General features: G+C 48.2%; 1 protein-coding gene across 4 annotated transcripts in view; it reads right to left on the bottom strand.

Annotated features, from left to right (window-relative positions):
• Positions 1-16,710, bottom strand: part of LOC141073451 (uncharacterized) — a 39,224-nt gene extending 22,514 nt beyond the window's left edge. The window contains exons 1-7 of one of the 4 annotated variants that reach the window (XM_073560680.1): positions 16,391-16,710; positions 8,558-8,617; positions 8,436-8,483; positions 7,579-7,611; positions 5,936-5,968; positions 1,095-1,114; positions 27-101 (exon numbers count right to left, since the gene is read on the bottom strand). In XM_073560680.1, coding sequence (XP_073416781.1) covers positions 27-101; positions 1,095-1,114; positions 5,936-5,968; positions 7,579-7,611; positions 8,436-8,483; positions 8,558-8,617; positions 16,391-16,425 — 304 coding nt within the window. In that variant the 5' untranslated portion in view covers positions 16,426-16,710. Of the gene's footprint in view, positions 1-26; positions 102-1,094; positions 1,115-4,052; positions 5,969-7,578; positions 7,612-8,435; positions 8,484-8,557; positions 8,618-16,390 lie in introns of those variants that run through there. The other 3 variants (XM_073560678.1, XM_073560679.1, XM_073560677.1) reach the window with 3 other exon arrangements.
• Between the last annotated feature and the right edge of the window lie 1,618 nt (positions 16,711-18,328).

Genomic DNA, 18,328 nt, shown 5'->3' with positions numbered 1-18,328 from the left:
CATGATGAGGCGAAACAATCACTTACCCCTCGGTGCCGGAGTCGGCTGCTGGGTGATGGCGGTGCTTGGTGGCGTCGTCCCCTGCCGCCTGTTGTCGTTTCCTGGAGGTTGGTAGACAGTGGAGGTTTATATGTAGAAGTCTTCCTCACCACCGTGCCCCACGTTATCAGTGCAGACCTCCCCCTATATACAGTGTCAGCCCCCATATGCGGTGCCCCCCACAGTCATCCCAGCTGAGCCCCCGTAATCAGTGCTTGTCAGATGATTACCGCTGCCATCTCTCCACCCTCCCCGCCATGGCAAATCTTTGTTCTTAAAGGGACAGCGTCCAGCTCAGTCCTCTCTCCTGACTTGTCTGGTTCAGTAAATTATTATTTTCTCCATTATTAATTTCTGTCCGTCTGTTATTCTTTCTGGAAATGTATGAATACAAAATAAACAAGTGGGCGTTACCAGAGAGGGGTGTGTCCCTGCGCATCTCACACTGTCTAATCAGCACTGACAGTATCAGACTCTGGTGGGATTAGGCCCTTTCACAGGGGAAATGGTAACGCCCAGTTGTCAGTGTATTGATATGTTTCCAGGAGGAATAACAGAGGAACGGCACAAAGTAGACTACGAGGAGACGATGCTCCAGAGTCATTGTATCTATCAGTAGCTCCTAAAGCAGAAAGTCCCGAGGGCGACCAGATCCTCCTCCATCATTGTCTGCAGGTTACTCTTTACATTACAGGATCACTGTTTGCTGTCAGCGATTTGCCATCGTAGCGATGTCCTGCGCATACAGCTGAGGACTTGTCACAGTGTATCAGTGCAGCCCATCTGATCTGATACATTGTAACGTCCGTCAGCTGTGAGAGCAGGACCAGTGTTCGCTACTTTACGTGTAACCGGGAACTGCTTCATTCAGTGACAGCAAGCAGAAGCTGGACACAAGTCGGGTATACAGCTGCCAGACCGTCCATCATACAGGCGATGCCGGCGGGTGCTCAGTCGTGGTTATTGGACCGGTGCAGGGGGATTTATCCTGGGGTGTGCAGACATTTCTCCATTCATTATTACGTTACATTGTCGCGGTGATTTCGGCTTCTTACCCAACAACACCCCAGTCTCACTGCAATAAAAGACAAGTAGATTAGAGAGAAGCACTGGACGCGCGCCGGGGCGCCGGGGTCTGACATGTGGCTCCAGTGGAGGAGATTTATCATCAGTGTCACAGATGGAGCAATTATCGGGTGGATGAAAATAGCGGGAATTCATGAAACTCGCCCTTAGTAGGTTATAAGGTTATGGTGGAGCCGGCGAGACCCCAGAGCAGCGCCAGGTGCAGCACACGGCCATGTCTACAATGGGCCATGGAACAGAGACTAAGCCTCCCCGGCTCCCGGAGGGAACGTCCACATTGTTACACCAGGTCACGTTACGTCCAACACTTGTGGCTCGGCAGATGGTGCTCAGCACCAAGTAACCACGAGAGAACCATGGCCCTCAAACATTTACAGCTGAATATAGTAATGTCTAACAGTCCACGTGGGAGGAACATGGTGGGAACGGCCATAATCCCATCTGTCCAACATCTTGATCACATAGGTGTGTTGTAGCTTGTCAGCCTCCATTACCGCCCACATAAGGTTCAGCCCGGGATCAAGGTGTTGGACAGATGGGATTATGGCCGTGCCCACCGCGTTCCTCCCAAGCGGACTGTTAGACATATCTAGTCTTCAGTTTCTGTGGTTCTTTCTTTGCTACATTGTTACACCAGGATAAGAGTCATACCTGCAAGACTGGAGACATTTCAGGAGTGCGGGGAGCCTGAGTGGTAACACCACTGGTGTACCACCCTCATCACCACCACCATCACCACTACCATCATCATCACCATCATCATCATCACTACCATCATCACCACCACCATCATCATCACCACCACCATCATCACCAATACCATCATCACCAATACCATCATCACCACCACCATCATCACCACCATCACCACCACCACCATCATCACCACTACCAACATCACCACCACCATCACCACTACCATCATCATCACGACGATCATCATCACTACCATCATCATCACCACTACCACCATCACCATCATCACCACCATCATCACCACTACCATCATCACCACCATCACCACTACCATCATCACCACCATCACCACTACCATCACCACCACCATCATCACCATCATCATCACCATCATCATCACCACTACCATCATCACCACTACCATCATCATCACCACCACCATCATCACCACTACCACCATCATCACCACCACCATCATCACTACCATCATCACCACCACCATCACCACTACCATCATCACCACCACCATCACCACTACCATCATCATCACCACCATCATCATCACTACCATCATCATCACCACTACCACCATCACCACCACCATCATCACCACCATCATCACCACTACCATCATCACCACCACCATCACCACTACCATCATCACCACCACTACCATCATCACCACTACCATCATCATAACCACCATCATCACCACCATCATCATCACCACTACCACCATCATCACCACCATCACCACCATCATCATCACCACTACCACCATCACCACCATCATCACCACTACCACCATCATCACCACCACCATCATCACCACTACCATCATCATCACCACTACCAACATCATCAACCCCATCATCACCACTACCATCATCATCACCACCATCACCAACACCACTACCATCATCATTATCATCATCATTACCACCACCATCATCATCGCCACTACCATCATCATCACCACCACCACCATCATCATCACTACCATCATCATCACCACCACCATCATCACCACTACCATCATCATCACAACTACCGTCATCACCACTACCATCATCATCATCACTACCGTCACCACCACCATCATCACCACTACCATCATCATCACCACTACCATCATAACCACTACCACCATCATCATCACCACTACAACCATCATCACCACTATCATCACCACCATCATCACCACTACCATCATCACCACCATCACCACTACCATCATCACCACCACCATCATCACCACTACCATCATCATCACCACTACCATCATCATCACCACCACTACCATCATCACCACTACCATCATCACCACCACCATCACCACTACCATCATCACCACTACCACCATCATCACCACTACCACCATCATCACCACTATCACCATCATCACTACCATCATCACCACCACCATCATCATCACCACCATCATCATCACCACTACCATCATCACCACCACCATCACCACTACCATCATCATCATCACCGCCACCACCATCAACACCACTACCATCATCATTATCATCATCATTACCACCATCATCATCACCACTACCATCATCATCACCACCACCAACGTCATCACCACTACCATCACCACCATCATCACCACCACTACCATCATCACCACTACCATCATCACCACCACCATCACCACCATCATCATCACCACTACCACCATCATCACCACCACCATCATCACTACCACCATCATCACCACCATCATCACCACTACCATCATCATCACTACCATCATCACCACCACCACCATCATCACCATCAACACCACTACCATCATCATCACCACTACCTTCATCATCATCATCACCACCATCACCACCATCAACACCACTACCATCATCATCACTGCCACCACCATCATCACCACTACCATCATCATCACCACCACCATCAACACCACGACCATCATCATCACCACTACCACCATCATCACCACCACTATCATCACCACTACCATCATCATCACCACCATTATCATCATCATTACCACCATCATCATCATCACCAATACCATCATCATCACCACCACCATCATCATCACCACTACCACCATCATCACCACCATCATCACCACCACCATTATCATCATCAATACCACCATCATCATCACCAATACCATCATCACCACCACCACCATCATCATCACCACTACCACCATCATCACCATCATCATCATCACCACTACCATCATCATCACCACTACCATCATCATCAACACCACCACACCATCACCAATACCATCATCATCACCACCATCACCACCCCCATCAACACCACTACCATCATCATTACCACCATCATCATCACCAACACCATCATCATCATCACCACCACCACCATCATCATCACCACTACCATCATCATCACCACTACCATCATCATCACCACCATCATCACCAGCACTACCATCATCACCACTACCATCATCACCACCTCCATCATCACCACTACCATCATCACCACTACCATCATCACCACTACCATCATCATCACCACTACCATCATCATCACGACTACCATCATCATCACCACTACCATCATCACCACCACCATCGTCACCACCACCACCATCATCACCACTACCATCATCACCACCATCAACAACACCACTACCATCATCATTATCATCATAATTACCACCATCATCATCATCACCACCACCATCATCACTACCATCATCATCACCACTACCATCATCATTATCATCATAATTACCACCATCATCATCATCACCACCATCATCATCACCACTACCATCATCATCACCACTACCATCATCACCACTACCATCATCATCACCACTATCATCATTACCACCATCATCACCACCACCATCACCACCATCATCACCACTACCATCATCATCACCACCATCATCACTACCATCATCATCACCACTACCATCATCATCACCACCATCATCACCACCACTACCATCATCACCACCACTACCATCATCACCACCACTACCATCATCACCACCACTACCATCATCACCACCACTACCATCATCACCACCACCATCATCACCACTACCATCTTCATCACCACTAACATCATCACCACTAGCATCATCACCACTACCATCATCATCACCATCATCATCATCACCACTACCATCATCATCACCACTACCATCCTCACCACCACCACCACCATCACCACCCCCATCAACACCACCATCATCATCACCACTACCATCATCACAACTACCATCATCATCACCACCACCATCATCACCACCACCTTCATCACCACCAACACCATCATCATCACCACTACCATCATCACCACCACCATCATCTCCACAACCATCATCTCCACCACCACTATCATCATCATCACTACAACCATCATCACCACCATCATCATCACCACTACCATCATCATCACCACCACCATCATCATCACCAACACCATCATCATCACCACCACTATCATCATCATCACCACCATCATCATCATCACCACCATCATCACCAACACCATCATCATCACCACCACCATCATCACCACCACCATCATCACCACCATCATCATCACCACCACCATCATCACCACCACCATCATCACCACCACCATCATCACCACCATCATCATCATCACCACTACCATCATCATCACCACCACCATCATCACCACCATCATCATCACCAACACCATCATCATCACCACCACCATCATCATCACCACCACCATCACCACCACCATCATCATCACCAACACCATCATCATCACCACCATCATCATCACCACTACCATCATCATCACCACCACCATCATCATCACCAACACCATCATCATCACCACCACCATCATCATCACCACCACCATCATCATCACCACCACCATCATCACCACCACTATCATCATCATCACCACTACCATCATCATCACCACCACCATCTTCATCACCACCATCTTCATCACCACCATCATCATCACCACCATCATCATCACCACCACCACCATCATCATCACCACTACCATCATCATCACCACTATCATCATCACCACTACCACCATCACCACCACCACCACCATCATCATCATGATCAGGACATCACAGCAGTTGACTTACTCTTGTGGTGTACAGCAGTCAAGATTGCAAGACCTGTGAAAAAATGAGAATAAATGATCATGACTGTCAGCACCATCATCATCATCACCACTACTATCATCATCACCACTACTATCATCATCACCACTACCATCATCACCACCCCCATCAACACCACTACCATCATCATTATCATCATCATCATTACCACTACCATCATCATCACCAACACCATCATCATCACCACCATCATCATCACCACCATCATCACCACTACCATCATCACCACCATCACCATCATCTCCACCACCATCATCATCACCACCACTATCATCATCATCACCACCATCATCACCACTACCATCATCACCACCACCATTATCATCACCACCACTATCATCATCATCACCACCACCATTATCACCACTACCATCATCATCATCACCACCACCATCATCACCAACACCATCATCACCACTACCATCATCATCACCACTATCATCATCACCACTACCATCATCATCACCACTACCATCATCATCACCACTACCATCATCACCACCACCACCACCACCATCACCACCCCCATCAACACCACCACTATCATCATCACCACTACCATCATCATCACTACCACCATCATCACCACCATCATCATCACCAACACCACCATCATCATCACCATCATCACCACTACCATCATCACCACCACCACCACCATCATCTCCACCACCATCATCATCATCACTATCATCATCATCACCACTACCATCATGATCACCACCATCACCATCATCATCACCACTACCATCATCATCACCACTATCATCATCACCACCCCCATCAACACCACTACCATCATTATCATCATCATTACCACCACCATCATCATCACCAACACCATCATCATCACCACCATCATCATCACCATCATCACCACTACCATCATCACCACCATCACCATCATCTCCACCACCATCATCACCACCACTATCATCATCATCACCACTACCATCATCATCACCACCACCATCATCACCACTACCATCATCATCACCACCACTATCATCATCATCACCACCACCATTATCACCACTACCATCATCATCATCACCACCACCATCATCATCACCAACACCATCATCACCACTACCATCATCATCACCACTATCATCATCACCACTATCATCATCACCACTACCATCATCATCACCACCATCATCATCACCACCATCATCATCACCACTACCATCATCATCACCACTACCATCATCACCACCACCATCACCACCCCCATCAACACCACCACTATCATCATCACCACTACCATCATCATCACTACCACCATCATCACCACCATCATCACCACTACCATCATCATCACCACTACCATCATCACCACCACCACCATCATCTCCACCACCATCATCATCACCATCACTATCATCATCATCACCACTACCATCATGATCACCACCATCACCATCATCATCACCACTACCATCATCATCACCACTACCACCATCATCACCACCACCATCATCATCACCACCATCATCACCACCACCATCATCACCACCACCATCATCATCACCACCATCATCATCACCACCACCACCACCATCATCATCATCATGATCAGGACATCACAGCAGTTGACTTACTCTTGTGGTGTACAGCAGTCAAGATTGCAAGACCTGCGAAAATATGAGAATAAATGATCATGACTGTCAGCACCATCATCATCATCACCACTACCATCATCACCACTACCATCATCACCACCACCACCATCATCACCACCACTATCATCATCATCATCACCCCCATCAACACCACTACCATCATCATTATCATCATCACCAACACCATCATCATCACCACCATCATCACCACTACCATCATCACCACCAACACCATCATCTCCACCACCATCATCATCACCACCACTATCATCATCATCACCACTACCATCATCATCACCACCACCACCATCACCACCACCACCACCATCATCACCACTACCATCTTCATCATCATCATCATCACCACTACCATCATTACCACTACCATCATCACCACCACCATCATCTCCTCCATCATCATCACCACTACCATCATCATCACCACTACCATCATCATCACCACTACCATCATCATCACCACCATCATCACCACTACCATCTTCATCACCACCATCTTCATCACCACCATCTTCATCACCACTACCATCATCATCACCACTACCATCATCATCACCACTACCATCTTCATCACCACTACCATCATCATCACCACCACCATCATCACCACCACCATCATCATCATCATCACGACCATCATCACCACCACCATTATCATCACCACCACCATCATCATCACCACCACCATCACCACTACCATCTTCATCACCACCATCATCATCACCACCACCATCATCACCACCACCACCATCATCACCAATACCATCATCATCACCACAATCATCATCATGATCAGGACATCACAGCAGTTGACTTACTCTTGTGGTGTACAGCAGTCAAGATTGCAAGACAGACATTTCATCCACCTGCGAAAAAATGAGAATAAATGATCATGACTGTCAGCACCATCATCATCAGGAGATCCCAGGTGTTCTCTTACCCTTCTCGTGATGTACAGAAAGTGCAGCAGTCAAGAATGTAAGATCGACATTGCGTCCACCTGTCGAAAACAGCAGAATATAAGATCATCATCCACCACCATTATTATCATGACGATTTCCGCTCTCATCATCGCCATCACTAACGTGACCATCATCATCTTTATCATCTCCCCCATTGTTTCATGCCTCTCATCAAGGGCAGACACTGACGGTTTAGAGCCCCTGTGCAAGTAATGAGTCTGGGGTCCCTCTAGTTTTATTGCAACAAAGCTAAAGCTTATATATAGAATTAATAACGCCCCCTATCCTGGGCCCCTTCTTGGGATCGCCAGTGAACCATCGGCACCGCAGCACCAGCAAACTGTCAGCACCGGAGGGGAAGTGAACCATCAGCACTGGAGCGCCGGCAAACCATCAGCACCGCAGGGGAAGCGAACCGTCAGCACTGAGAGGAAGCAAACCCTCATAACTGAAGCGCCAGCAAACCATCTGTACCAGAGGGGAAGCGAACCGTCAGCACTGGAGCGTCAGCAAACCACCACCAGCAGAGCGCCATGACACGTCAGCAGCGGAGCACCAGTGAACCATCAGCATCGGAGAGGAAGTGAACTGTCAGCACTGGAGGGGAAGCGAACCATCATAAATGGAGCGCCAGCAAACCATCAGCACTGGAGGGGAAGCGAACAGTCAGCACCGGAGCACCAGCGAACATTCAGCATCGGAGGGGAAGTGAACCATCAACACTGGAGCGCCCGCAAACCGTCAGCACTGGAGCGCCGGAAAACCATCAGCACCCGTGTGCCAGCAAACTGTCAGCACCGGAGAGGAAGTGAACTGTCAGCACTGGAGCGCCAGTGAACCGTCAGCATCTGAGGGGAAGCGAACTGTCAGCACTGGAGCACCAGCAAACTATCAGCACCAGAGAGGCAGGGGTGAAATTAATAGAGAATTATTGATTACCCAAGTTATATGCGGTTAGTGCCCCCACCAGCAGGGAGCGCTCAGAGCAAAGAGGCGTCACAGGAGGCTGCCGGGTGCTTTTTATGGGAAAAAAAATGTTTCTGGTGGTCTAGGGCAGTAAAGGGGTTAGTAGTATTTAAGGATAGATATAAAAAAGAAATCCCGCACATAGACTAAAAGCGATTTCCAACTTTATTGGCATAGGTTTTTCCCCACAAAAGTTTATTAGTAATAGGAGAAGTTATTAGTATAGTCCCTGGTGGTCTAGTACAGTGATGAAGTTATTAGTAAAGTCTTTGGTGGTCTAGGGCAGTGATAGAGTTATTAGTATAGTCCCTGGTGGTGTAGGGCAGTGAAGGGGTTGTTAGTAAAGTCCATGGTGGTCTAGGGTAGTGATGGAGTTATTAGTAAAGTCCCTGGTGGTCTAGGGCAGTGATAGAGTTATTACTATAGTCCCTGGTGGTCTAGGGCAGTGATAGAGTTATTAGTATAGTCCCTGGTGGTCTAGGGCAGTGATAGAGTTATTAGTATATTCCCTGGTGGTCTAGGGCAGTGATAGAGATATTAGTAAAGTCCCTGGTGGTCTAGGGCAGTGATAGAGTTATTAGTAATGTCCCTGGTGGCCTAGGGCAGTGATGGAGATATTAGTAACGTCCCTGGTGGTCTAGGGCAGTGATGGAGTTATTAGTATAGTCCCTGGTGGTCTAGGGCAGTGATAGAGATATTAGTAAAGTCCCTGGTGGTCTAGGGCAGTGATAGAAATATTAGTAAAGTCCCTGGTGGTCTAGGGCAGTGATAGAGTTATTAGTAATGTCCGTGGTCTAGGGCAGTGATGGAGATATTAGTAACGTCCCTGGTGGTCTAGGGCAGTGATGGAGATATTAGTAAAGTCCCTGGTGGTCTAGGGCAGTGATGGAGATATTAGTAACGTCCCTGGTGGTCTAGGGCAGTGATGGAGATATTAGTAATGTCCCTGGTGGTCTAGGGCAGTGATGGAGATATTAGTAAAGTCCCTGGTGGTCTAGGGCAGTGATAGAGTTATTAGTAATGTCCCTGGTGGTCTAGGGCAGTGATGGAGATATTAGTAAAGTCCCTGGTGGTCTAGGGCAGTGATAGAGTTATTAGTAAAGTCCCTGGTGGTCTAGGGCAGTGATGGAGATATTAGTAAAGTCCCTGGTGGTCTAGGGCAGTGATAGAGTTATTAGTAATGTCCCTGGTGGTCTAGGGCAGTGATAGAGATATTAGTAAAGTCCCTGGTGGTCTAGGGCAGTGATAGAAATATTAGTAAAGTCCCTGGTGGTCTAGGGCAGTGATAGAGTTATTAGTAATGTCCGTGGTCTAGGGCAGTGATGGAGATATTAGTAACGTCCCTGGTGGTCTAGGGCAGTGATGGAGTTACTAGTAAAGTCCCTGGTGGTCTAGGGCAGTGATGGAGATATTAGTAAAGTCCCTGGTGGTCTAGGGCAGCGATAGAGTTATTAGTAATGTCCCTGGTGGTCTAGGGCAGTGGAGATATTAGTAAAGTCCCTGGTGGTCTAGGGCAGTGATAGAGTTATTAGTAATGTCCCTGGTGGTCTAGGGCAGTGATGGAGATATTAGTAAAGTCCCTGGTGGTCTAGGGCAGTGATGGAGATATTAGTAACGTCCCTGGTGGTCTAGGGCAGCGATAGAGTTACTAGTAAAGTCCCTGGTGGTCTAGGGCAGTGATGGAGATATTAGTAAAGTCCCTGGTGGTCTAGGGCAGTGATAGAGTTATTAGTAATGTCCCTGGTGGTCTAGGGCAGTGATGGAGATATTAGTAAAGTCCCTGGTGGTCTAGGGCAGTGATGGAGATATTAGTAACGTCCCTGGTGGTCTAGGGCAGCGATAGAGTTACTAGTAAAGTCCCTGGTGGTCTAGGGCAGTGATGGAGATATTAGTAAAGTCCCTGGTGGTCTAGGGCAGTGATAGAGTTATTAGTAATGTCCCTGGTGGTCTAGGGCAGTGATGGAGATATTAGTAAAGTCCCTGGTGGTCTAGGGCAGTGATGGAGATATTAGTAACGTCCCTGGTGGTCTAGGGCAGCGATAGAGTTACTAGTAAAGTCCCTGGTGGTCTAGGGCAGTGATGGAGATATTAGTAAAGTCCCTGGTGGTCTAGGGCAGTGATGGAGATATTAGTAACGTCCCTGGTGGTCTAGGGCAGCGATAGAGTTACTAGTAAAGTCCCTGGTGGTCTAGGGCAGTGATGGAGATATTAGTAAAGTCCCTGGTGGTCTAGGGCAGTGATAGAGTTATTAGTAATGTCCCTGGTGGTCTAGGGCAGTGATGGAGATATTAGTAAAGTCCCTGGTGGTCTAGGGCAGTGATGGAGATATTAGTAACGTCCCTGGTGGTCTAGGGCAGCGATAGAGTTACTAGTAAAGTCCCTGGTGGTCTAGGGCAGTGATGGAGATATTAGTAAAGTCCCTGGTGGTCTAGGGCAGTGATAGAGTTATTAGTAAAGTCCCTGGTGGTCTAGGGCAGTGATGGAGATATTAGTAACGTCCCTGGTGGTCTAGGGCAGCGATAGAGTTACTAGTAAAGTCCCTGGTGGTCTAGGGCAGTGATGGAGATATTAGTAAAGTCCCTGGTGGTCTAGGGCAGTGATAGAGTTATTAGTAATGTCCCTGGTGGTCTAGGGCAGTGATGGAGATATTAGTAAAGTCCCTGGTGGTCTAGGGCAGTGATAGAGTTATTAGTAATGTCCCTGGTGGTCTAGGGCAGTGATGGAGATATTAGTAAAGTCCCTGGTGGTCTAGGGCAGCGATAGAGTTACTAGTAAAGTCCCTGGTGGTCTAGGGCAGTGATGGAGATATTAGTAACGTCCCTGGTGGCCTAGGCAGTGATGGAGTTATGGAGTTATTAGTAAAGTCCCTGGTGGTCTAGGGCAGTGATGGAGATATTAGTAAAGTCCCTGGTGGTCTAGGGCAGTGATGGAGATATTAGTAACGTCCCTGGTGGTCTAGGGCAGTGATGGAGATATTAGTAATGTCCCTGGTGGTCTAGGGCAGTGATGGAGATATTAGTAAAGTCCCTGGTGGTCTAGGGCAGTTATGGAGTTATTAGTAATGTCCCTGGTGGTCTAGGGCAGTGATGGAGATATTAGTAAAGTCCCTGGTGGTCTAGGGCAGTGATAGAGTTATTAGTAAAGTCCCTGGTGGTCTAGGGCAGTGATGGAGATATTAGTAAAGTCCCTGGTGGTCTAGGGCAGTGATAGAGTTATTAGTAATGTCCCTGGTGGTCTAGGGCAGTGATAGAGATATTAGTAAAGTCCCTGGTGGTCTAGGGCAGTGATAGAAATATTAGTAAAGTCCCTGGTGGTCTAGGGCAGTGATAGAGTTATTAGTAATGTCCGTGGTCTAGGGCAGTGATGGAGATATTAGTAACGTCCCTGGTGGTCTAGGGCAGCGATAGAGTTACTAGTAAAGTCCCTGGTGGTCTAGGGCAGTGATGGAGATATTAGTAAAGTCCCTGGTGGTCTAGGGCAGCGATAGAGTTATTAGTAATGTCCCTGGTGGTCTAGGGCAGTGATGGAGATATTAGTAAAGTCCCTGGTGGTCTAGGGCAGTGATGGAGATATTAGTAACGTCCCTGGTGGTCTAGGGCAGCGATAGAGTTATTAGTAATGTCCCTGGTGGTCTAGGGCAGTGATGGAGATATTAGTAAAGTCCCTGGTGGTCTAGGGCAGTGATAGAGTTATTAGTAATGTCCCTGGTGGTCTAGGGCAGTGATGGAGATATTAGTAAAGTCCCTGGTGGTCTAGGGCAGCGATAGAGTTACTAGTAAAGTCCCTGGTGGTCTAGGGCAGTGATGGAGATATTAGTAACGTCCCTGGTGGCCTAGGCAGTGATGGAGTTATGGAGTTATTAGTAAAGTCCCTGGTGGTCTAGGGCAGTGATGGAGTTATTAGTAAAGTCCCTGGTGGTCTAGGGCAGTGATGGAGATATTAGTTATGTCCCTGGTGGTCTTGAGCAGTCCCACAAACAAAGTTGATTTTAATTAATATATCCTGAAATAATAATAACTTAGATGTGATAAATAAAATGTTCCTGTGCTGAGATTATCTTATAACCGTCCCCTGCTGTGTACTGTGTGATGGTCTGTCCGACTGTGCAGGGACATTGTGTGATCATACCACTGGGCAGGGGAGGAAGCAGAAAAGTATACAGACATTACAGCAGGATCACAGATTTATTTCATTCCAAGATCTATTGATGACAATCAGCGTTTGTGTCTGGGACGACCCTGTATCCTTTCCGTTCACTGGAGTAAATCTAAGAAGTGTTTTTGACAGTCCGCCTTTTGCTCACTCTCACCACTAGGTGGCAGCAGCGTGTTGGCCAGGCCTTCTGCATTGAGGAGATAGTGGTAAGTTCACACTCAGCGTCTTTAAGCTTTTTTTCTGCAGCAAAACCTGATCTCTTGGCAGGAAAGAAGCTGCAGAAAAAAAAGCAGGCTTCCCTTTGTTTTCCTTCTTTTTTCTTGCAGTTTTGTTCTTTTAGTGTTGAAAAAAAGTCCTGTTCTATAGAATCGGGTTTTGGCACAAAAAACGCAGGAAAACCTGACCGCTGCATGTCTGGTGCGCTTAGTCAGTGTTTTTTCACTACTTATTCAATTCAGGGGGTGAGAAACGCTGGAAGTAGTGACGAGTGACCGCTCGGTGGCCAAAAAACATGAAAAGCACAAAATGCTGACGACAAGAAACCAATGTGTGCGGAGATTTGTGAGATCTCATCGGCTTTGCTGCTGTTACTTTGTGTCAGTGATGTGCGGCCCCCGCGCCTTGCTCTTCTCATCTCACAGCCTGGATGGTTTAATATTGCGGCATATCTTGTATTAATAAAGCTTGATGTTTCCTTTACAAACAATGTACTAGTAAATTATTACTGTATTATTAGTATAGTTCCTGGTGGTCTAGGGCAGTGATGGAGCTATTAGTAAAGTCCCTGGAGGTCTAGGGCAGTGATGGAGCTATTAGTAAAGTCCCTGGTGGTCTAGGACAGTGACTGAGTTATTAGTATGGTCCCTGGTGGTCTAGGACAATGATGGAGTTATTAATAAAGTCCCTGGTGGTCTAGGGCAGTGATGGAGTTATTAGTATGGTCCCTTGTGGTCTAGGGCAGTGATGGAATTATTAGTAAAGTCCTTGGTGGTCTAGTACAGTGATGGCATTATTAGTATGGTCCCTGGTGGTCTAGGGCAGTGATGGAGTTATTAGTATAGTCCCTGGTGGTCTAGGGCAGTGATGAAGCTATTAGTAAAGTCCCTGGTGGTCTAGGGCAGTGATGGAATTATTAGTAAAGTCCTTGGTGGTCTAGTACAGTGATGGTGTTATTAGTATGGTCCCTGGTGGTCTAGGGCAGTGATGGAAATATTAAGAAAGTCCCTGGTGGTCTAGGGCAGTGATGGAGTTATTAGTATGGTCCCTCGTGGTCTAGGGCAGGGATGGAATTATTAGTAAAGTCCTTGGTGGTCTAGTACAGTGATGGCATTATTAGTATGGTCCGTGGTGGTCTAGGGCAGTGATGGAGTTATTAGTATAGTCCCTGGTGGTCTAGGGCAGTGATGAAGCTATTAGTAAAGTCCTTGGTGGTCTAGTACAGTGATGGCGTTATTAGTATGGTCCCTGGTGGTCTAGGGCAGTGATGGAAATATTAAGAAAGTCCCTGGTGGTCTAGGGCAGTGATGGAGTTATTAGTATGGTCCCTCGTGGTCTAGGGCAGTGATGGAGTTATTAGTATAGTCCCTGGTGGTCTAGGACAGTGATGGAGTTATTAGTATGGTCCGTGGTGGTCTAGGGCAGTGATGGAGTTATTAGTATAGTCCCTGGTGGTCTAGGACAGTGATGAAGCTATTAGTAAAGTCCTTGGTGGTCTAGTACAGTGATGGCATTATTAGTATGGTCCGTGGTGGTCTAGGGCAGTGATGGAGTTATTAGTATAGTCCCTGGTGGTCTAGAACAGTGATGAAGCTATTAGTAAAGTCCTTGGTGGTCTAGTACAGTGATGGCGTTATTAGTATGGTCCCTGGTGGTCTAGGGCAGTGATGGAAATATTAAGAAAGTCCCTGGTGGTCTAGGGCAGTGATGGAGTTATTAGTAAAGTCTCTGGATTCCTGTCTAGGTTGGTCCAAGGGTCATTTTCGCAGTCCCTGGTGGTCTAGGGTGGTGATGAGGGTTTGGTCTTCTGTAAATATGCAGTATAATGTTAATTTCTGTAAGGTCTTGTGGGCAGGTGGTGAAAAGCCTAAAAGCCCCCCATATAAATTGGGGATGGAGCATCAGGAGGAGAGGACGGATGACGTGCGTCTGTGGTCGGCTTGCTCCACTTGTCATCTCCTCCCCCTGAGACATGATACCAGTGTGAGGTGGAAGGAGCTCCATCAGGAGTCCTGGCCTCAGAAAACTGTGAGGTTAACAAACAGAACTCTGGCCATGAAGGGAAGGGTTAAGAATAAGCAGCCCAGCACTGATTACTGGGGACTCCTGCACTGATTACTGGGGTCCTGGCAGAATGTGTCACACTGTAGCTCTGGACTTGGTTCGGACTGATTCCGCCGAGGTTCTGTGGAGCCGCCATCAGGTCCGTCAGCGCCGCCGTGTCCACAATTGTAAAGAAATGGCTGATATGTTAAGCACCAGCGCCCCCCCCAGGTTGTGTGCGGTATTACAGCTTCCTCCCATTCACTATAATGGAGCTGAAGTGCAGTACCAGACACAACCTGTGGACGAGGGGGCGCTGCTTCTGGAAGTGTTTCTGATCCTGCACATCCTCGGTGCCTGATGCCATTGTCTCTCCGGACAGACCTGTCGCCTCCGTGTTCTCTCAGTGTTCGCTCCGTATAGTGACGTACCTGCTCGGCTGCGATCGCTCCGGGTTTCCTGACATGCTGACGGTTTCCTTCTCTCCTTGTCGTCACTTTCTCTTTTTTCTCTCTGGTGATTCCTGTGACCCCCTTAATTCTTCAGGATCGCGTTCCACGTTTCGGGGGCGCAGCGACCTCCTCTTCTTCCTCCGATGAGATCAGATTGTGGCAGATTTGTAATTTCTCCCCTTTCCGGTTTCATTAAAAGACAAAGTTTCTTTCACTTTCATTTCCTTGCTCCCTCCCAGGGACAGGGACAACTCTGCTGCATCGCCTTAAAGGGGAAGGACTGGAGAGGGAAAACTCTGCTGCATCGCCTTAAAGGGGAAGGACTGGACAGGGACAACTCTGCTGCATCACCTTAAAGGGGAAGGACTGGAGAGGGAAAACTCTGCTGCATCGCCTTAAAGGGGAAGGACTGGAGAGGGAAAACTCTGCTGCATCGCCTTAAAGGGGAAGGACTGGAGAGGGAAAACTCTGCTGCATCGCCTTAAAGGGGAAGGACTGGAGAGGGAAAACTCTGCTGCATCACCTTAAAGGGGAAGGACTGGAGAGGGAAAACTCTGCTGCATCGCCTTAAAGGGGAAGGACTGGAGAGGGAAAACTCTGCTGCATCGCCTTAAAGAGGAAGGACTGGAGAGAGAAAACTCTGCTGCATCGCCTTAAAGGGGAAGGACTGGACAGGGACAACTCTGCTGCATCGCCTTAAAGGGGAAGGACTGGACAGGGACAACTCTGCTGCATCGCCTTAAAGGGGAAGGACTGGACAGGGACAACTCTGCTGCATCGCCTTAAAGGGGAAGGACTGGAGAGGGAAAACTCTGCTGCATCACCTTAAAGGGGAAGGACTGGAGAGGGAAAACTCTGCTGCATCGCCTTAAAGGGGAAGGACTGGAGAGGGAAAACTCTGCTGCATCGCCTTAAAGAGGAAGGACTGGAGAGAGAAAACTCTGCTGCATCGCCTTAAAGGGGAAGGACTGGACAGGGACAACTCTGCTGCATCGCCTTAAAGGGGAAGGACTGGACAGGGACAACTCTGCTGCATCGCCTTAAAGGGGAAGGACTGGACAGGGACAACTCTGCTGCATCACCTTAAAAGGGAAGGACTGGAGAGGGAAAACTCTGCTGCATCGCCTTAAAGGGGAAGGACTGGACAGGGACAACTCTGCTGCATCGACTTAAAGGGGAAGGACTGGACAGGGACAACTCTGCTGCATCACCTTAAAAGGGAAGGACTGGAGAGAGAAAACTCTGCTGCATCGCCTTAAAGGGGAAGGACTGGACAGGGACAACTCTGCTGCATCGACTTAAAGGGGAAGGTCTGGACAGGGACAACTCTGCTGCATCGCCTTAAAGGGGAAGGACTGGACAGGGACAACTCTGCTGCATCGCCTTAAAGGGGAAGGACTGGACAGGGACAACTCTGCTGCATCACCTTAAAAGGGAAGGACTGGAGAGAGAAAACTCTGCTGCATCGCCTTAAAGGGGAAGGACTGGACAGGGACAACTCTGCTGCATCGACTTAAAGGGGAAGGTCTGGACAGGGACAACTCTGCTGCATCGCCTTAAAGGGGAAGGACTGGACAGGGACAACTCTGCTGCATCGCCTTAAAGGGGAAGGACTGGACAGGGACAACTCTGCTGCATCGACTTAAAGGGGAAGGTCTGGACAGGGACAACTCTGCTGCATCGCCTTAAAGGGGAAGGACTGGACAGGGACAACTCTGCTGCATCGCCTTAAAGGGGAAGGACTGGAGAGAGAAAACTCTGCTGCATCGCCTTAAAGGGGAAGGACTGGAGAGGGACGACTCTGCTGCATCGCCTTAAAGGGGAAGGTCTGGAGAGGGACGACTCTGCTGCATCGCCTTAAAGGGGAAGGACTGGAGAGGGAAAACTCTGCTGCATCGCCTTAAAGGGGAAGGACTG

The sequence above is a fragment of the Dendrobates tinctorius genome, unplaced genomic scaffold, assembly GCF_039654945.1.
Source record: "Dendrobates tinctorius isolate UK_male_01 unplaced genomic scaffold, ASM3965494v1 ptg000301l, whole genome shotgun sequence".
In the NCBI taxonomy this organism is placed as follows: domain Eukaryota; kingdom Metazoa; phylum Chordata; class Amphibia; order Anura; family Dendrobatidae; genus Dendrobates; species Dendrobates tinctorius.
Note: the sequence above shows the minus strand (reverse complement) of the source record. Positions and strands in the feature narration are given on the sequence as shown.